Source organism: Pholcus phalangioides, unplaced genomic scaffold, assembly GCF_987345545.1.
Source record: "Pholcus phalangioides strain wild (caught in Gottingen) unplaced genomic scaffold, Ppha-v1.0 ptg000011l_1, whole genome shotgun sequence".
In the NCBI taxonomy this organism is placed as follows: domain Eukaryota; kingdom Metazoa; phylum Arthropoda; class Arachnida; order Araneae; family Pholcidae; genus Pholcus; species Pholcus phalangioides.
In genome coordinates this window covers 43438176-43460117 of record NW_028301604.1, presented here as the reverse complement: position 1 = coordinate 43460117, position 21942 = coordinate 43438176, and the positions used below count along the sequence as shown (strand labels likewise).

General features: G+C 39.1%; 1 protein-coding gene across 3 annotated transcripts in view; it reads left to right on the top strand.

Moving 5' to 3' along the window:
• The window catches only part of LOC149080456 (uncharacterized), a 1573269-nt gene that overhangs the window by 1489111 nt on the left and 62216 nt on the right, over positions 1 to 21942 (top strand). For all 3 annotated transcript variants that reach the window (XM_089239569.1, XM_089239571.1, XM_089239572.1), the window contains one exon: positions 15160 to 15263. In XM_089239569.1, the coding sequence (XP_089095695.1) occupies positions 15160 to 15263 (104 nt within the window). The remainder of the gene's footprint in view (positions 1 to 15159; positions 15264 to 21942) is intronic.

Here is a 21942-nt window from a genome sequence, read left to right as displayed (position 1 = left end):
CAATATTTTCGGCCCATGCATCGAATTTTTCCATTTTCTCTGTGAGCAGAGATAAATTTCGCTCCAGTTTTAGTGTGGTTGAAACATGCAATTTGATCAATAAATTGATTCCATCTTTCACATCACCCTCAGTGTCAGCAGCGTATTCCATTGCTTCTGTCACTTCGTAGGATTCCAAATCTGTCACCTCAGGCGAGTATTGTCTTGTCCGTTTCAAATTATTTGTAGGTTGCTCGATCGGTGAGCGCTGAAGTGAAGATTTCGGTGAAAAATCTTGGGTATAATTTTCAATAGAAGTTTGATTCATGACCTTCTTTGGTGGTCCTGGATTTTGTTCGACTCCACCAATAAGCAATAGTAGGAAAATGAGACCTCCAGGTAGTGAACCACATCTCCGTATAAACGAATTTTTCATCACATTTCTCACGATCATATATCCAGATGAATGTCGCAACCCAGAACCACGCATCGAAAGATGAAAGGAGACTAGACACTGATCAACACACGATTGATTTAAGTTCGAGAAATACGTTTTTTGCATTGATCGATCGTTTCTCACTATTAGCATTGTAGAAACACAAAAAAGCAATACAAAACATGGTGCTAACATTATGTGTCGGGGGATCCTGCGGGCCCGGAAACACAAGACAAATTAAAAACAGCAAAAAAATGGGGGGGGGGATAGAACCATTAAATGGCGGGAGCTAAGAAAAAAAAACTGGTACACCTACCTAATATCGTGTACGGCCCCGCGAGCACGCATAAGTGCCGCAACACGACGTGGCATGGACTCGACTAATGTCTGAAGTAGTGCTGGAGGTAATTGACACCATGAATCCTACAGGACTGTCCGTAAATCCGTAGGAGTAAGAGGGGGTGGAGATCTCTTCTGAACAGCACGTTGCAAGACATCCCAGATATGTTCAATAATGTTCATGTCTGGGGATTTTGGTGGCCAGCGGAAGTGTCTCAAGTCAGAAGAGTGTTCCTGGAGTCACTTTGTAGCAATTCTGGACGTGTGGGGTGACGCATTGTCCTGCTGAAATTATCCAAGTCCGTCGGAATGCACAATGGACATGAATGGGTGCAGGTGATCGGACAGGATGCTTACGTACCTGTCGTCACCTGTCATCACAGAGCCTCCACCAGCTTGAACAGTCCCCTGTTGACATGTAGGGTCCATGGATTCATGAGATTGTCGCCATATCCGTAAACGTCCATCAGCTCGAAGTAATTGGAACCGAGACTCGTCAGACCAGGCAACGTGTTTCCAGTCCTCAACAGTCCAATGTCGGTGTTGTCGGGCCCAGGCGAGGCGTAAAGCTTTGTGTCGTGCAGTCATCAAGGGTACACGAGTGGGCCTTCGGCTCCGAAAGCCCATATCGATGATGTTTCGTTGAATGGTTCGCACGCTGACACTTTTTGATGGCCCAGCATTGAAATCTGCAGCAATTTGCGGAAGGGTTGCACGTCTGTCACGTTTAATGATTCTCCTCAGTCGTCCCGTTCTTGCATGATCTTTTTCCGGCCGCAGCGATGTCGTAGATTTAATTTTTTACCGGATTCCCGATATTCACGGTACACTCGTGAAATTGTTGTACGTGAAAATCCAAATTTCATCGCTACCTCGGAGATGCTATGTCCCATCTCTCGTGCACCACGTGACTATAACACCACGTTCAAACTCACTTAAATCTCGATAACCTGCCATTGTAGCAGCAGTAACCGATCTAACAACTATGCCAGACACTTGTTGTTTTATATAGGCGTCGCCGACCGCAGCGCCATACTCTGATTGGTTCCATATCTCTTTATTTGCATACGCATGCCTGTACCAGTTTTTTTGGCTCTTCAGTTTAGTTCGAGTTTCACAGTCAAAATATTTTTTTCCTTAAAATGTGAAAAAGGTCTGGGAGACTTGCGTCGGGTAGGCCGTTTTTCTTTCTGGTTTTTTGTTTAGCTATAATGAGCGTTGGCATTGGTCTGTCTGTGACATTTTTGAGTGGGGTGGTTCAAAACACTTAGAAGACAACGTCAGGTTTTGTTTGGGATATGCTGGCAATTCCGAAAAATAAAAGACAACCATGCACAGATGATAGTGGGACGGGAAGAAGCAGTGTGAAAATAGATAATCATCTGTTTCACAATGAAAGAACATAAAACTTTTCCCTCTGGGATTAGGAATTTTGTCTATCTTCTTTCAGGAACAAAAAAATGGAAATTCAACGAGAATCGAAGAACGATGAGATTTCTATTGGTTTGAGAATGGGGAGAGGATTCTTCCCTCTGCATTCCATGGACCCTTTGTGGTGGTCGCATATACCCCTTTATAGAATAATACTGAGTATATACAGGGTGATCAGCGAATAAGCCCTTATTTCAAAATTAAATATCTCTACAACAAAGATCAACAGAATTATGCAGTAAACGGTACGTTTATTAGCAAAACTGTAAGAATGTTGTACAGAAATTTCGAAAATTTTGTTTTTTTTTTAATTTTAAAAAATTAAAAAAAAAAACTGGAGATTTTGGGGTTCCGAAAATCCTCATTTGTGTGAAGAGAAACCACTGCATTCGCCTAAATTTACTGCATGGGCTGCGGTATGCGCCAGAGGCATTATCGGCTCCTTCTTCGTGAGAGAAACGATTACTACTGAACGTTACATTACAATTTTGGAACAATTTGTCAGCACACATCGAAATGTGTGCCCCCCCCCCCCCGAAATGTGAGAAAATGACCGAAAAAAGGGAAAAAGCTGGCCTAATCTATTGTTCTATCACTTTGGTTCCCCCCCCCCCCCGAAATGAAAGTAGTCCCCCACGAACGAAATTTCTGGCTACGCCCCTGCAAAGAACGTTCACAAACTCATGTGGTCATGAGCGAGGATACTTTTAGGGTGAGTATCCAAAAATCGTCGCCTTGCCATGGGAAGGGGATGGGGCTAACCGGGCTCCAGCCTTGGGAGAGCTCCTATGCATTTTTTTCACTCTGTAAATTTGTTTTAGAACTGCTCGTGTAAAAACCCTTGGACTCATCAAAAATCTCAGCCTGGGGGCCCGGCTGCAGGATGTGGGCTAGAATTTTTAAGGGCATCTTTCAAATATATTTATCGCATGAAAAATCTGGAAAAATAATTAGACCTCGGTCTGACCTTTCAGCCCCCACAACGGGGAGGAATGTTTACATTTAAAACCTTCAAGGAAACTTCCCTTGATTGGAATGTATATAACTCCTCTTTAATTGTACTAGAAGAAAAATCTTAGGAGTCGGTATTGTAAGAAAACTGCTGTGCATAGGCTACATATCGTTATCATAGATTTTCGCTTACGTCAAAATTTTATCACTTATCCTTTTTTTTACGCATTGCTTCCTGGCTTGATCTTTTTTTCATAAATTTTAGAAACGTCAAATATCCCTATGCACTCCAGCGACATTCCTAAAATTCTGTGATATGTGAATTGATAATTACAGTCCTTTATCACGTTGAATATACTTCTATTAGGGGGCAGCTCGTCATAAAGGCACTAAGGAATCCCCTCCCTCTTTCTTAGAGTCATCAGTTTAATACCCTGAAACGTCGGAATGATAATTTAACGTATTCGAGTGTGGATGACATAAAACGTAACAAAAAAAAAACTGAAACACGGAAAAAAAATTGAAAATGCGCAAAAAAAATTAATATTTTACTGCAGCGTATGAGAATAGTGAATCATTCATTTGTTACGCAACACAAAATTGTTTCCTGCATATAATTTGTGTTCCAGGAAAATATGAAAAATACTATAAGTAACATTTAGATGACTAAAAATAGACTTAATTTTGTGCTTCAAGTTTTATGTGGATATAAATGTGATGTCACAATAAATTTTTATCACAAATTATCTAACAAATTAATAGAACAAGTTCGTTATTGAAGAAATTAATTACAAAAATCATATTTTTGAAAATTGACCACCAGTGCCTAAAAATTAATATTTGATTCAGCAAACCCGTTCCTAAAAAAATTCTTGCCAGGAGCCGCCACTGAATTCTACCTCAGAAATACTGTTCATATAACGGCACCCTGCCCTCCCTGACCGATCGCACGGCACACCTTTTCAGGCATCACTTGGTCCAGAAGATTACGCAGGGAAGGGACAAAGGCTTGTCGTTGTTGTTTTCCAGGTGATCAGAAATAGATGGCTTGAAAAAAATCGAAGAGAAAATATTTTAATTAAATTCCTTCATCTTAGAATAATCATTTTTTTAAGGTTATTAACGCAAGATTTTACGGAATATATTCCCTGTACCCCCCCCCCCATGGCCTCCCAAATGCTGTAGCAGGACCCCCACCCCAGAATTTTCCTGGGCCATTGTATAGTGAATTTGTAAGGTGAAAAACTGGGCTTTCGGGCTGGAGCCCTGCCAGCCCCAAATTTTTTGGGGAGGAAGCATCATTCTTTCCACTCCCCGAGTGAATTCAAATAATCATGCACGGGCGTAGCCAGAAATTTCGTTCGGGGAGGGGGGAGGGAGACCAAAGTGATATAACAATAGATTTGGCCATCTTTTTTCCTTTTTTCGATCATTTTCTCACATTTCGGGGGAGGGGCCCAGTCCCACAAGCCCCCTCCCCGCTACGCCCTTGTAATCAAGTAAATTGCATGTTATTACGAATCAGTTCTGAGCATCTAGCAAGCACTTTCCAACAAATATTTTTTTTAGCGAAAAGGCTATTTGCATGATAAATTTTTCCTAATGTGTAAGGTGCAGTACAGAGAGTTATGCGTTAGAGTTTATGACGTGGCGCTTGTTCCGAGGAATAGGGAATTTAGTTTTTAATTTTGCATTAAACACAGTATTTACATTTGGAGGAGGTAGGAGGTACGAAAAATCTAGGTCTGGGATTCAGTGAAAGAAGCTAGCCAGAAACGGGTTAGACCAAGATGTGGGGTCCCAGCATCAAGGGAAATTGTCAACAGTGTGGCACATAGTTCCGGCGCTCCTCTGGCTTATAAGCTGTAAAATGACCCTGAGAACCCGCCGCTGTATTATTTCTCAGCTAGACACAAAATGCACAAAAAAAATTTTCCTGCGAATCAGGAACTATAAATGATAACGGGACATGTAAATGTATGAAGTTCCCTCTCATACAGGGAGGCATGGGAAACAACTGCCCCGGGAGGAAAAGTTTAGGGGGCGGCAATTTTCTGTGGGGACAAAGAACACCGTTACAAAATTATCGAATTTCAAAGTTGTGGGGGCGGCAAAATAATGTAGCTGAGACTATTCAGCCCCATCCCCCAATAAATTCTGTGGCGGCACCCCCGATAATTAATGAATATAAAATGCAACGCAACGTTCGCCTGTCCCACCCACAGAATACAGGCTCGAGTCCCATATATACGAGACGATTGACTACTTTCAATCCCCTCAATGTTTTCTTCATGTTGATGCCTCTGACAGACAAAACATTTTTTTTCTACGTTTTTCTGCTATAATTCTCTTTTTTCTTGATTTAGCACCCAAGCTGCCCCTGCCCAGCATGGAACCTTTCACTATCTATTAATATAATGACGTTTTTTACATAAAGAATTTTAGATATCAGTGGTTCTCAAAGTGTGCGTCGTAGCTCCTAGGGCTGTCGCTGTGAGTTTGCAACATTAATCTGTGTCAGTTCCGTGCTCTAAATTTTTTTCTTTCTCTTAACTGTTCTAGAAGGCAGCGAAGAAACGATGGCTAGAACAAAGAGGGTTGGCAAATCATCGAGAACCACTTGATACTGTATAAATGAAATTATTGCTTACCCAGTTGCTTCAAAAAGAAGGTCCAACCACGCAGAAGAAATCTTATCTTGATGAACAGTTTAGAGAAAATGACGGCATAATGGCCGGCTGGTGCGGTTGATCTTATCAGCAACCGTGGAATTTCGCGTGAAACACACACTGATGTTAGCAACCGGGGTTTTTTGTTTTTTAATGTCACGTGACATCTCGGGATTGGCTAAATTATTTGCTACGATTATCATGCAAATTCATGCTCATAAGCTGCATTGCAGTAAAACCCCCTCTTAACGGATACTCCCTCTTTTACGGACAAATAATAATTTACAGTTGTATAATATATAAAAGTATGAATTTCAAACCTCTTTTTAACGGTCACCCATTTTACATGGATTTAATTTTTTTGTCCTGTCCGTGTTCACGAAAATGAAGGGTTTTACTGTATATACTAATAAAAATATTCATGCAATGAAATTTAATTTTCTGTGACAATATTTGCCGTTTGAAATTAATTCAGAGTTGAAGAAACACAGCCTACAAGTTGACCCATTTTTGATTCTTTTACGATTCGTGACTAAATCGCGCAAATTTGTTTATATATGATGACTGGAATCATCATAATTAATTTAAATAACATATATTAAAAAACTATTTAAATAACATATTTTTGTCATATAAAGCCGGTCTTTTTTCAACCGCGCTTATGATTTTTTCGGAATAACTATCGCTAGCCATTAACGACTAAGAATCTGCTGAAGACATGGTGGCACAAAAAAATTTCGTTGACACAGCTGACTAATGGAACTGGTAAATAAGAAATGAGATTGATAAAATATGATTAGTAATGTACTGCAGCACTGTGCAAGCGCCCTCACGCGTTCCAATAATAAGCGTAGCTGCGGCTTCAGATTGGCTTACTGATACCAAAACCTGTCTGAAGTGGACACCTCTACGGTTCGATTACAATGAAATTAAGCCGTTCGGTATTGCCGACATTCTGTGTTGTAGGATTATGACGGTGCCTTTCAAAGTTGCCCCATGTAGGAGATGTCCGAGTTGACAGGTTCCACGAAATTTGTTTTATGTTTCGCGAAGTCACTTTTTTAAAAGACTATTCGTTTTCCCAAGGGCGTGCATGGAAGGCTAGTCAATTGGGCTTAAATGGAAGTACAGTATCTAAATTTTATGACTTTTCCCAACAGGTCTATTGCCCTTAAAATAGATAATGGTTTTTCTTATAATTCTCAGAAATCCGGATGAAGGCAAACAAACTGAAAAACGGTTACCGACTGGTATACCCGTTTGGAAGACCTTGGCAGGGGTTCTTGAAACTTTTGACACTCGCGGCTTCTTCGGCCTGCTCGTAAGAATAGCAAGAGCCATTCCAAAGCACTGCAGGGGTTCACGGCAATGCAAAGTCGTCGTGACGTCCTTCCGAGCGACAATGCCGAACATTCCCAGAGAAAGCGACCCACACCTCGAGAACTTCTGTTTGGGGTGTACATCAGAAAGAGGGGGGTGGGGAGGGACTACTTTGCGAACTGAGCAAAGCTGTTCGAGGAACCAAGGCCATCTTAAAGCCACCCATATTCGCGTGACCCTGGGCTTCTTGTTCACATAGGGCCTACATGACCAGATGTAGTATAATGGTTTAGAGCAGGCATCTTCAACCTGTTGCTCGCGAGCACCACGGTGCTACCTGAAGCAACTGGAGTTCTCGAAGCTCCTGTCCAATAATTGCTTGCTAGAATTCGATCGACGTTTCAATCAAATTACCTCGTTCAAATTGCATTCGAGGATTAAAATCATCCTAATTTTTCATGCATACGTATGATCAAACTTGTAAGGGTACTCTCCTTTCGATGATGGGTACAGCCAGTGCTCACAACTAGAAAAAGGTTGAGGACCTCCGGTTTAGAGTGTAAATAATTACATAATGGGTGATTACAGTTAAGTTCTCGTACTTCGAATAGTTTTTCCTCAAAAACTGCTTAACCGAGTACATCCAAATATTCAGGATATCTCAATGAGACCATGGGGAGATTTATGAAGTAAAACAAATACAGTCTAACCCCGTTTTAACGAATACCGTTACAGTGAAAATCGCGTTCTAACGAAAACTTTTCTAACCTCCCACAACAGTTTACATAGGCACAACGGCAACAACCTGGAATTCCTTTTCAAGGAAATTTCGTTGTAACGAAGTGATTTCTCCTGTCTCTTTGAAGTTTGCTATAATGGGATTAAGCTGCAGTTCAATTTTCGACCAACAAGTGAAACAGTGCCCCCCCCCCACCCGGGGTAGAAGGTCCTGGGGAAAGATGGGGGGGGGGCAGCACGAGAAGGAAATACGGTACAAAGGGCCATTAGCCCACAAAAAAAATTGGCAACCACTGGAACATATGATATTTTCGTTTAATGTAATTTTTTTTTAAATTTATTCAATCACACATGATACAGTATAACGCTATATAATAATACTAAGAACATCCCTCAACGGAGGATTAGTAAATCCGTTGTGATGAACACGAAGAACCGTGGTAACGAAAAACGTCATAAAAACTTCTTCGTTTATCATTTCTCCCGATCAGTTATCAGATGATTTTTTCCAGATGATGCGATGACACGAAGGGAACGTAATGTCCTTATACGAAATTATTTACATGCTTCACACTAAATCCGTTTCCAGACACAGATTTATGGCTTCGCCACGTGCTGGCTATTCGAATTGCTCTGCCCCCCCCCCTATTCACGTTATAATTTAAAGTTCTTGACCACGAATTATTCAAATTTGCCGCCCCTCTGAACTTGCTACCCCGGCCCGCTTAACACCCTGTACATACGGCATCAGGGCCGCAACTAGAGAGGAGCAGGTGGAACTGGTGCCAGGGTCGTCTTAAGAGTATTATGGGGGGCCTCCCGGGCCAAGTGGTTTTTAGGAGGCCCTACATGGTAAATCCTTGAAAATTTCAATCGGATCTCATTTTTGGGAGGCCCCTCTTCTCTTGAGGCACCCGGGCCGTGCTTGGGTGGGCCCATGCGTTAAGACGGCACTGACTGATGCCCCGGAACTCCGAGCCAGACAGGAGCGCAAATGTTAACCCTTCATCTCTCCTTCAATATTAAAAGGGGGCGCCAAAATGCGTGCTTGCCCCGGCTGACCACGCATGTCGTTGTGGCCCTGTTCATCAGTATGTATGTTGCAAGGTTTAAGGTACATACAGGGCCGCAGCTGGATACTTTTTTTAACTGGAGCTAGCAAGCTTTTGGAGTCCCCGTATAAAGAAAGGTTAGAAGGAGTGGTGTTAAAGGGGCAATTCGGCGCCCCCTCTAGTTCAGCACTCGATACAGTGGACCCGCTCTCCCTAGTTTGTGTGTGTATGTAAATTAAAAACTGCTTGGAAAGAACGTTAGGTGTGAAAATTGTTTTAGTGCACTCTTCGATATTACCCGCATACAACGTTTTGTCTAAATCAGCGGTTCTCAATCTTTTTTTACCCACGGAGCCCTTTCCAGTATATAATTTGTATGGCGGAGCCCCGTAGGCCTATTTTTTATTTATTCATCAAAGTTACTGATTTATTTTTTATTCAAAAATATTAATAATTATTTTCTTCAAATTTACTGGTTCTGGCCGCGGAGCCCTTGGGAGTTCACACGGAGCACCGGTTGAGAACCGCTGGCCTAGATGGTTTTTTTTCATTGCAAAAACAACAGATAGACAGCCACATTCATATACGATACAAAAATAAATACCAAAAGGACAGAATAATGAAAGCAAAACACACAATGCAGCTCTTAGGGACATATTTCATCCCCGGTTCATACTTGGGCTTTTAATAAATGTTTCAAAAGTTTGATATGGAGAATTTGCAAATATAAAAATATATTCCTTCAGATGTCTGATTATTTTTACTTCTAATTTTTTATGAATTTATTATAAATGGTTGGGCCCCGTGGTAATTTGTACTCTTTTGGATGAGGTAACTAATTGGTTTTTTGCTAAAACGTTATAATCGGGATCCAATGCATTTCATTCAAGTGTTCTAAAATATACATCTCGGTTTTAGCGTAATCACGTTAGTTTATGAATGCCATTATAACCGAGTTTCAATGTATGCTCATGTAGGAAAGCAAAAAAATTTCACTAGTTAGAAAAATTTAATTTTTTCTTCATTGGTTTTTTTTATTGTTATCAGTGCAAAAGCGCCAAACAAAGAATTAGTTTCCGTCGCATGGAACTTCACCATACAGTTCCTCGAATTTGTCTTCTCCCCTCATTTTTTTATGGCAGCCTGAGAAGGAGAGCAATTCCTTTGTCCAGTGCATCCGAAATCCCATCACCCTCCTTGTCAAACCACTTAATAGACAATGGAAGACAGCAACCGCAGGTCCAGCCGAACCGTCATCAGGGAGCTCAAGCCTTTGCAATACATGATGGTAGCTTTCCGGTTACCCCAACCGTCCAAAAAAATGTGTATTTTCTCGGTTGAAAAAACCGCGCTCAGCGGTTGCAGTTGTATCTATGCGTTGACAGAATAAAACTATAGATGATGCCTTCCCCCCCAACCTCAACCGCCTGCAACCGCGCCGTAGTCAGATCCCGGCCTTAGAAGGTATTGTATCGTCTCCAGATGCTATCCAGAGCTGCATGCCTTTGGGGCAGCTACGATCGGCACCGAGGGAGAATGATAATTGGAGATCGAGTGTCGTCGTTGACCGTGAGAAAAATACTAGAAATTGTTACTAAAAAAGAAAACCAAGGAAAGGTCGACTGTGATTTTAACAAAAGTATTAAAATAATATTTCGAGCAGATTTTTTTACGAAACTTTTTTTTGGGACAATTTTTTTAATCATAAAAATTGTTTTTCCGAGCCAAATATGGGAAACGTAGCCACGCGAATTTTTTTTTCGGGGGGGGGGGGCTGTGCCGGTCCTTCAAAATTATTGGAGGGGCACGTGGGCCGGATACAAGTTTATGCCTATGAGAGGGTGGATAGTGGCTTTTACCATTGGCAGTGCGGAAAAGTAATAAAAAAAACACGCAAATTAAAATAGTGATTTAAAATACTTTTAATTACTTAAAAAAATTTACTTCACTTTTTCCATTGTACAACCTGATGTATAATTTGTGTATGCGTGTATGCGCAGAAAAGAGATGAACGAGATATTGTCTCAATTTTTTTATGGTGCATGCAATCAGTGTTTGATCTCATTTATCGAATCATCTTTTCTTTCATGCACAAGAATCATCGTTGAGATTTGCCTTCTGTAAATACAGAATGCTGAAATTATTCACATGCGTTCTGGAAGTAGAAGCGGAGAGGTGTCCTGGTTTTTTCGACGATAACTTCCTGGCGATAATTAAAACGTTGTGTACCTTTTCTTTTTATTTGAAGTCATTTATGAATTTTTTTTCACAAATTCTCCCTCACACTATCAGAAGTCGTGAAAAATGGAAAAAACAAACGTCGAACCATTTTTCCTTCGTCTTTGAATCTCAATATACAGCATCTCATTTTATACGAGAGATGTTCTGTTTAATACATGTTTCTGTGTGTTTGTTTATTTATATTTCTGTTGAGCTTTGAATTTTAATTTTTTTAATAGAGCTCGAATAAACGATTCTGTGGTCTGATTTTTTTTTTTTTTTGCGGTATAAACTTTAGGTAACAAAGCTTCGTCATTATTGCGTTTATTATTTTTTATTCTATTTTAAAAGTTTTATTTTTTCTCTCTCTCTCTCTCTCAGCGACTTTTTTTTTGTACTTTTTAACTACATCCAAGGGCGTAGCGAGAGGGGGGGGACTTGGGGGTCTGGTCCTCCCCCCGAAATGTGGGAAAATGGCATAAAAAAGGGGAAAAGATGGCCAAATCTATTGTTCTATCACTTTGGTCCCCCCCCTCGAACGAAATTTCTGGCTACGCCCCTGACTACATCGATAAGACTATTCATTGATGTATTTTAACCCTTTACACGGCATAAGCTTCCTTATGATTTGCAGCAGTAAATGAGTATAAAGTTATGAAAAAGTAGTTCCAGTTTTCAAAGTGTACGTCGCTGTTTCTAGAAGCATCGCCAACCTTTATGTGGGGTGTCGCGGCAAGCGTGAGATATTGATTTGTGCACCTATTTATGCTTTGAAGTTCTTTTATACGGGAAAATAGCTATTAATCTATCCTGAATAGCCGCTGGCGAATCATGAATTAGGCAAGAGAGCCGTGGTTGACAAAAGTTTGTGAACTATTTGTATAGGGAAAAATGTTCCACTGAGAGAGGGATTAACTTCACAAAATATTTGGGCTTGCCAATGCTAAAATAAAGAGGAGAGATATCTTGTCAATGCCACTCAAAGGGTTGAGATACGTCTGAAATCAGCGATGAAACGTACTGTCTCAAGTCTATTGCTGTGATTACCGTTGTAATATTCAGATTCTATGATGCTCATTCTATTCTCATGCTTAATGAATATACAGGGTGTATGGGAAAGTCCCTTGGACCTGAAATGACTTGCAAACAAAAAGAGCTACAGCAATGCAACTCCCAAGGATATATGTCTTCAAAAATTTTAATTTTTTTTAAAAAAAAGCACTTTCAGAGCAATATTTGAGCTATGTTCAAATGGTGATTGGTATTGCTTTAGCAACACGAGCAGATATGTTCCGGCGTCCCTGGCCTTTTGAGAACACAGTCCCATCCATTCGCAGAGGCGATCATCTCGAACTGCATCCTGAAGATCGGCCGCGATGTCCTTCCGTCATATGTTGAGGACTTGATGTTCGGCCGACTGAGATCAGCTATGGCTCCGTCAAACCAGACGCGAGCCAGGCTTTGATTAATCAGCTATGGCTGGCAGGACCTGGTGAGCGTCCGCGGAAAACGTAGGCTCTTGAATTCTCTTTCCTAGCTCTAGTATTCGCTTCGAGCGTTTCTCGTCGACTGCATTCATTTCTTGGGAGAGTTTTTCTTTCACTTCAGCTATGGCAGTGTTTATGTAATCCTTCACCCCAGCTAGGGCAGTGTGTGGCGATGTCTCCCTTCACAGTCGCAATATTTTCCCTGACGGCAGCAATGGAGGTGGTGACATCATCTTTGACGGCAACGATGGAGGTGGTGACATTTTCTTTGACGGCAACGATGGATGTGTTGACAGCAGTGACATCTTTCACGGCAGCAATGGAGGTGGTGACATATTTGACGGCAGCGATAGATGTGTTGAAGGCTTGACGGCAGCAATAGATGTGTTGAAGGCGGTGACATCTTCTCTCATGGCTGAGCTCGTTGACTGGATCTTGTCCTCAATACCTGACTTCATCTGGCCCATCAAGGACATCAGCTGTTCTCGCATCTCGTCCTTCTCCATTCCTCTCGTTTTCACCATTCAAGTCCTTGAATGGTGAAAACGTGACCTCTGACAGAAAACTGTTCCGGATAATGTCTCACAAGTCCTTGAAATGATCAGAGGATGAAGCAATTTTCAGGACGTCACAGATTAATTCACAGAAAACAGCTACTTTACACGTATTTACAAGCCGACAGAACGCGATCGACAATTAAGAATCTCGCACTAAGCTTAAAGTACAACATCACTGACTCTCCTTCTCTATTCCATCGTTTTCAAAGAGACATCGAACCTTCGAGAAATAGAAGATTCCAGCATCACTCGTAGTTCTCGAAGAGTGGCTCTTCAAGACGGGGGCAGACTTTCGCCGGAACGTTCTCGACCAATAGAATATTCTTTTTCTTTTTTCCTTCTCATGGCTTTGTTAACTTGAGGGGTCATCAACAAATTAAGCTACCGATATTTTTCGTAATAACGTTATAATGGACAGGACCTCCCGCATTAAAATAATTGCGATAGCTGTCAACGTTATAGCAATAGTTATAGCGTCGTTCAATTTCTTTTTTATATCTTTTGCAAATGAGCAAATGTGGAAATTTGAGTTTATATTCGTATGGTTCATTGTATAAAAAAGATTAAGTATTTTAAGCGCAATATGTGTGTAAAGAAACTCTTTTTAAATAATGTTTTATAGACTCCTGGCACTTGATAAATATTTCTATATCGAGTAGATTGTTTTTGCATCTATGCTTTTGTATCTATTGTTTTTTATTGTTAGTCTTTTGTCATTTGCTGTTACAAATTTTATAATTCTATGTATATAGATTTGCCTTATGTTTAGAACAGAATGTCACACACTATTTTGAGTGATTAATAGTGCTCAATAATAGTAACAATAATGGGGAAATTTTGCAATCATTTGCCACTGCTTTTTGCGATAATTCCTAATATCCAGAATTTTCCCGTATTCCTGATCCTAATATGAATTTTCCAAATTTTTTAATTTTTCTTACTTTTTATCATAAACACTACCTTCATACCAAATTTCTTGTTTTTAGGGCTGATAGAAGTGTCTGAAATTTTTGATGACCTGTGAGTGAGTCAGTCAGTGTCAAAATAACGAAATTTTGAGTTCAAATTTCTCATGAACTACTGATAGAAATATGCAATTCAGAAATTGTAAATTAAGTTTGCAAAAAGCTCTAGAAATGCCAATTTTCACATATCTGAACAATTCCAGTACGGAGATATTGGGTCACAAAAGTATCTAGAGTTTCTTCCAGAAAAGACATTACGGCCGTGCTTGTTTCGCTCAACTTGGCGGTGAGATTGCTGTGCCCCTCCCCCTTCCGATTAATTCATTACAGGTTTCACGAATAAAAATGTCATGACTCTTGAATTTGTACAATTGTTGACTTTTACAAAACTTTCGAATAGTAAATATTTGTAATTTAAAGATATGATGACACTTATGAAATGACATTTGAATGTGTATTTGTTGCAACGAAGCATGAACATTTTTATAAGGAAAATTAGATTATTGATCATTGATCATTTTTGTCGCACCACGGTCATTTTCTGCACACGAGGGCTAATTAGACCGGAACCTACAATTTATTGCCGATTCCGAACGGCAGGCTTGTTTTTTTATACTCATCGAGAGGTTGGTGCGCTAACCCCTCGATGGGGGGACTCCCTGCGGTAGCAATTTTTTTTCTGCGGTCAAGTCGTCGTTTGTTGTAACCCTGTGCCAGGAAAGTTTTCTGACAAGGACGAACCGGGTATTGAACTCGCGACACCTACAAAACATCCTTTGGTACTTTAGGCGAGTATCTTATCGACCGGGCTACGGCGCCCGATTAGATTATTTAAACTGCGCTTTAATAGATATTTATTTTATTCTCATTCGCCATTTTGGAGCAATGACGTATTCTACGCCTTTATCCTTGCTTGCTGCCGGCACAGCCACTTCCGTTTTTGGGGACTTGCTGTATGTAATTTCGATTATATTACATTTATAATGTTTATTAACGTTCTCTTCTGCTTGGTTAGGATATTACTGGATTGACCCAAATCAAGGAGATGGAAAAGATGCGATTCAAGTGTTTTGTGACATGAAAAATAAGGCAACTTGTATCTCGGCTAAACCAGATGAGGTGAGTCAAATGTAATTACTGAAAAATATTTATTCATCTCACAAATAATGATGATAATTACAAGTAACGATCAATATCAATAACTAGCTGTTACCCACGGCAATTCCCCCTTATGACCTTTTTAACTATTGAATTTTGAAAAATTTCTTCTTAGGAAGTCCCTACATTATAAAATAAAACTACTTACCAAATTTCATATTTATAGCTTTAGTGGATTCGGCTCGACGACGTTATATGTCTCCATATAACATTTTAATCCCTTTTGACCTCTTTACGAGTTGAATTTTGATGAATCCATTCGTGGTGTGTCTTTACAGTATAAAATAAAACCAAATTTCATATTTATAGCTGCAGCGGTTTCAGCTCGGCAATGATGAATCAGTCAGGACATGTTATTTTACATACAGGGTGTATAGGCAACAGCACGCATGATATTTTACTGGCGAACCGTTGATCTTAAGAGTGATATAATATTAAGTGATCGTAATATCAGCCTATACTAACGAAATGGCAGCTCTTAATTCCCTTAGATTAGAAGGTGATGTTTAGGAGCTTTTAGCAGACATTTCAACCTCATCCCACAAATACTCAGTTGGGTTGAGACCGGGTGACGGAGGGGGACATTAAAGTGATTGAAACTCTGAATCATGTCTCTCAAACCAATCTGAGATAATTCCAGCTCCATGGGAAGGTGCATTGTCCTACTGGAAATATACCCATGATCATCAGAGAACATTAAGGTTATAAACGGGTGCACGTGGTCAGCAACGATGTGGAGGTAGGCGCTGGCATTCATGGATGTTTCCAATGAAAATGAACGACCAAGATTATACCAGGAAAATGCTCCTGAGACCGACCGTGATTCGACCGCCACTCGCTTGAAGTGTCATGTAGCATGACGGATCCATGGCTTCGTGCTGGTTGCGTCACACACGGATCCTACTATCAACGTCATGGAGAAAAAATCTTGACTCGTCAGACCAAACAACCTTCTTTCATTATCCTGAGTGATGATCCCTCATAAGCTTGAGTTGTATTGCGCTGCAATTTGTTGCGTTGTAGCTCTTCTGTTGCTGCACATAATGAGTGTCAGTCGCTCGGCACCTCTTTCGTTCACATTTTCGCCATTATTCTGCTTTCCGCTAGAAGTTTTTTTGGCTTAGCTGCCATTTTTTTGAAGACTCGAGATACTGTTGTACGAGTAAAGCAAAGAAGATGCGGCTTCGGAGATACTGAAACTGTCCTTTCTGGCACCCACAATCAGGCCACGTTCAAAATCACTCAATTTTCTTGTTTTCATCTTCAACGGACAAATTGAAACGTCAGCTGGTGTTTCTGACCAGAGGAAAGCTTTTTATCAGCAAATGCGGTTTAATACGACAGCGCACGTGCTGCACGGACGAGTCGAAGTTTGGTGTTCCGGATTTTTTGGTGGCTGAATGTAGTTATTAAATTTTAAAAAAAACTACTTTTTATACAAATACAAATGCCACAACAGGCAAATTACCCAACGGAATGGCTGAAAAAAGATGCCCATAAAAATTATGGATGCCAAATATAACTAGAATAGAGGAATAGAGCAACCCAATATAAAGCATATATCACGAAAGAAAAACTAATGATTAATACTGTATAGTACACTGCCCATAAAAAAAGATTATGGTTGCCTTATCTACGTATGGATAGCTTCTCGATTTATCTCACTGTGTTAATTGTACTTCTTTTTTAACAAGTTAGTTGTGTTAGAATTCACGATCACTGCAGGTAAGCTATTCCGTTTATTAACAACCCTGTAGAGAAAAACTCCCTGCGACACCTGGAGTTATCCTTTACTAAATGATACTGGTATCCCATTGTCGATGCAGTCGATTGATGGTGTATTAATAACCCATGGTCCATCCTATCCATCCCGTTGAAAAAAACACTTCAATCATATACGCCGAGCAAAACAAGCACGGCCGTAACATCCTTTGCTGGAAGCAACTTAGGTACTTTTGAGACCCTCATATCTCCGTACTAAAGTTGTTCAGAGACAGACTTGGAACTTGGCATACCTAAAGAAGTTTACAAAATCAATCAAACCTTTGTATTTCAAGTTTTTTTTATCATATGTAAGTTCTTGATAAATTCGAATCCAAAGTTTCGTTATTTTGACACTGACTGACTCACGATCATCAAAAATCCTAGGCACTTTTAGCAACCCGAGAAACATGAAATTTGTTATGAAGGTAAATTAAAGCAAGGAAAAATTAAAAAAAATCCAAAAAATTATTGTCAGGATCGACAATACGGAAAAATTCAGAAATTACCAATTGTCGCCAAAAAAGCAATGCCAAATGATTTCAAGATTGCCAACTATAGCTGAAATTGTTCGAAATTCGCCGAAAGACGGGAAAAAGGGGTTTTCACATATATCTACAGTGATGTTGTGGTTTAGTGCTGTGTCAATATATGAATTCAGTGTGTTAATTTTGAAAACAAAAATTTCATTTATTATACCACTATTATAACAGATATATTTTCGTTCAAAAAGACTATCTAATTGTTTCTTCTAATTTTGTTTCATTGACAAAAATGAATCAAAAAAACATACAGGAAATATTTTCTCCCTATGAATTTCCCGGATGATATCCGGAAAATAAGTAGTAAATAATAATAAAGAAGGGAGTAAGAAGGGGGGGGGGAATCTCTGAATTCTCTCTGTACGTACAGTATTTGTTATGTGCGTCAAAAATATGAAGTGAACACAAATGTTTGTCGCAGTTATCATAATATAATTTAGTAAGGGAGGGGGGGCAACCGTCTTTTCTCTTCACATCATATCTTTTTTATTTCGTCCCACTTCGCCAGAGTGCTATGAAAAGTAACATATGAAGGCGCCAGCTTATAGACGAATTTTACGAAGTTAAATCAGCAAAAAACAATGAGATTCATCCGGGGCCGGCCAAAATGAAACCTGTCAACTTCCCCATGGGTGCCTCGACCTGGGGGCAAGCCGAACTTCCCCCGTGTGCGAGCCACGTAAAATTTTCATTTGCATCATTTGTGTTAATTTTAATTTTACCAACGAATACAATCGAGGGCCCTTGCATAGAGTAGCCGGGATTCGTATTAACAAATCCTACTTTTCTAGCAACATTAAAGAAATTTTGCGCATCGTGATTGGTCGAAGTTAGTGATGTGCCATTACGTCAATCAGTGAAATTACTTGGCGAAATTCAAATTTGGCGAAGTTGAGTGGTGTTTTTTCTCTCTATCGTTTTATTCCTCAAATTTTATTATTTTATTAATTTCAAAAAGGCTTAAATTATATTATTTAATATTAATTATATTCAGAGGTACGTAAGTTTCGTAAAAGTTCTAAAATCAGAAATTTCGCATTTATTCGAAATAAGGAATTCAAAATAAAAAATTTCACATTCGTTCACACAAAAAAAAAAAAAAAACCTCTCGAATAAATAAGACAAAGTTCAAATCAAAAATTTCGCATTTAAATAAAACTGCCGTATACTGGAAAGTGTTAAAGTACTTGATTGAAATCTAACATTGTATTACAGTCTAATCCCGTTATAACGAACAACAAGAGACCGGAGAAATCTCTTCGCTATAACAAAATTTCGTTACAAAGGAATTTCGGGTTTTTGCATTGTTACTATGTAAAATTATCTGAGGGATTAGAAAAGTGTTCGTCAAAACGAGATTTTCGCTGTAACAGTATTCGTTAAAACGGGATTCGACTGTAATATCTCTACTTTCTCCCAATTTAACCTTATTTTTCAAATGTTTTTTATATCATCTTTTTTCGAAATTCCAAAATGTTGCATATACAGTCCAATACACTTATAACCCGCATATAATATAAACCTTGGATATAACATAGGTTGTGTAATCCTTAGAATTTGGCCCCATTCATACCAGACCAGACCAGAATTGAACATTTTCGTCGCTTCCTAGCCTTTGCAGGCTGTCTTCCGACCTACAAATTGCCTGGGATCGGCATATGAAGGAAAAGACAAGTTGTGCTTTCGTGTCAGTAGTGTAGTGAGTGTATGTGTAGAAAGATATAGATGAAACATTAGAAAATGCCGATGTACAAAAGTTAAAATACTATGGAAAACAACAAAAGCTTCGGGGTCTGACTATAGAAAGTGAGGAATCATCTGAAATTGCAGATGATGAGATTATGAATAAATATAAATTAGCTTTCAAAAATTTGTCCAAAAAATGTCTTGACACTTCGAAATTAGAGTGTATGTCGTGGTTTAAACTCCTCAACAGATGTTTCTGGTATAAAACGTTTGAAAAACCCTATACTCATTACCGTTTGGTTCATCTTATTGACCATTATATTAGCAATAAAAGAGTCATAGTCCGCACATTTGTCATTCATGTTTGCTAAAGATTCGAACTAACCAAATGTCATCGACGTGTATTCTGAATGACCTATACGTGAGTGCTGTTCCAACTCAAATTGTAGAGTTATACGATTATGAAAAGTTCTTGATTCAGCGTGCTAAATTATTCCAGGTGGTATATTCGATGAATCTGGTCTCAAATAAACATCTCTCTAACGAACAAATGATGAAGAACATTCCACCTCACCCTACCACTCATAGAGACGTTGAAAAAGCCCTCTAGGCCAGAAGATCCTGGTAATAATTACCCTGAACATTATCCATTATTATAAAGTTTATGCAGTATTAACATATCTGAAAAATGTGAATATACATTATTCTCACATACAACTGCCACAATCGCGCCGTCAATTTATCAGCCATTTAAACGAAAACGTGCCTCATGTTGTGGATAGAATAGAGCTTCAGAATGATGATAATTGTGAACGAGGAACAAGGTGCACTCTTGACCCAAATAACCAACGAAAGAGAAGCTGATTACGAACAATACACTATTTACCCTTTGTATAAGAGAAGGAAAAATGCTCTCGTTTCAGAACTCTACCAAATGCTTAAGGTCAGCGCTGCACCAATTGAAATGCTTCCTCACTTTTACGTAAAAGGAAAATATGGTCAGTTTCATAATCGACAGAAAAAATTAACTTCTAGTGAATTTATAAAAGCCACATTAATAACAAAATTTCCTCAATTTCGCTTAAATCTACGTATTTATTTTTCTTACTAAACGATGCTACTACTATACGCCAAATAAGTTCTGGTTTTTTTTATAAAATGAACTGCGTAAATCGGAAAGAAAAAATTACAGCTGAGCAATACTTTCAGATGCTTAATAAAGATGAGTTGGAAGGTAATTTGATTGTAATTCTGTCGATTGCAAAACTCAGAACAAAAAAACCGAAAAATGACATCAATTACATGACCCAAAATTATGAGCCGCAACGTTGTTTTTTTTTATTTAAACGATTTTTTTTTATTTAAAGATACAACTATACAATAAACAAATACAAATATAAAATATATTATACAAATACAAATATAAAATATATTATACAAATACAAATATGAAATATATTATACAAATACAAATATGAAATATATTACACAAATACAAATACAAATATGAAATATATTACACAAATACAAATACAAATATGAAATATATTACACAAATACAAATACAAATATGAAATATATTACACAAATACAAATACAAATATGAAATATATTACACAAATACAAATACAAATATGAAATATATTACACAAATACAAATACAAATATGAAATATATTACACAAATACAAACATAAGTTACACAAAGACAACCACACAAAATACACAAATATATTACATGCACTATGTAGCCCCATTTTGACTGTATGGTCCTTCCAGCATGCCTATATGATTATATTATATGATTTTTTTTTCTTCAGCATAGCTCTTTACTTCATTAGATGCATTTTAGTATATATATATATATATACAACCTCTGACAATAAAGTTCGGTGAATGAAGTCAGAACGGCCGATCTGGCAACACTGGCGAGAAGCAAAACGCTGCACATGCATAGCGGCAGGTGTTGACCATCTGCCGCCACCGTTGTTCAGTTGAGCGTCGTTTGTGTTCCGTGAAAGACTTGTTTTACAAAGTGCTTGTTTAGTGCGTTGGTTCCTAACTGAGAACAGGAAAATGAACGAACAAAAGATCACTGAGGATGAGTCCTGGTGTCTCAGGTACGACCCTGAAACGAAACGGCAAAGCATGGAATGGCGTTCTCCTGCACCACCTCGTCGGAAAAAGGTCAGAGCAGAAAAATCACGCATCAAAACGATGCTAATCACCTTTTTTGATAGTCAAAGCATTATCCACAAGGAATTTCTACCTGAGGGAACGACGATGAATGCTGCAAGGTACATTGAAATTTTGACCCGTTTCATGAAACGTCTACGCAGGGTACGACCTCAGTACACACAACAAGGTTCATGGTTTCTTGTTCACGACAATGCTCGCCCTCACACAGCCAATATCGTCAAACAGTTCCTAGTAAAAAAGGGGGTGGTGCAAATTGAACATCGACCATACTCGCCAGATCTCAATCCTCCAGACTTCTTCCTATTCCCACGACTCAAACTCGCTTTGAAAGGAAAGAGATTTGACGATATTCCTGACATCCAACGAAACTTGACGAGGCTTTTGAACTCCATCCCAAAAGAAGACTTCTTGCAAAGTTTCCAAGACATGTATAGGAGATCTCAGCGGTGCATA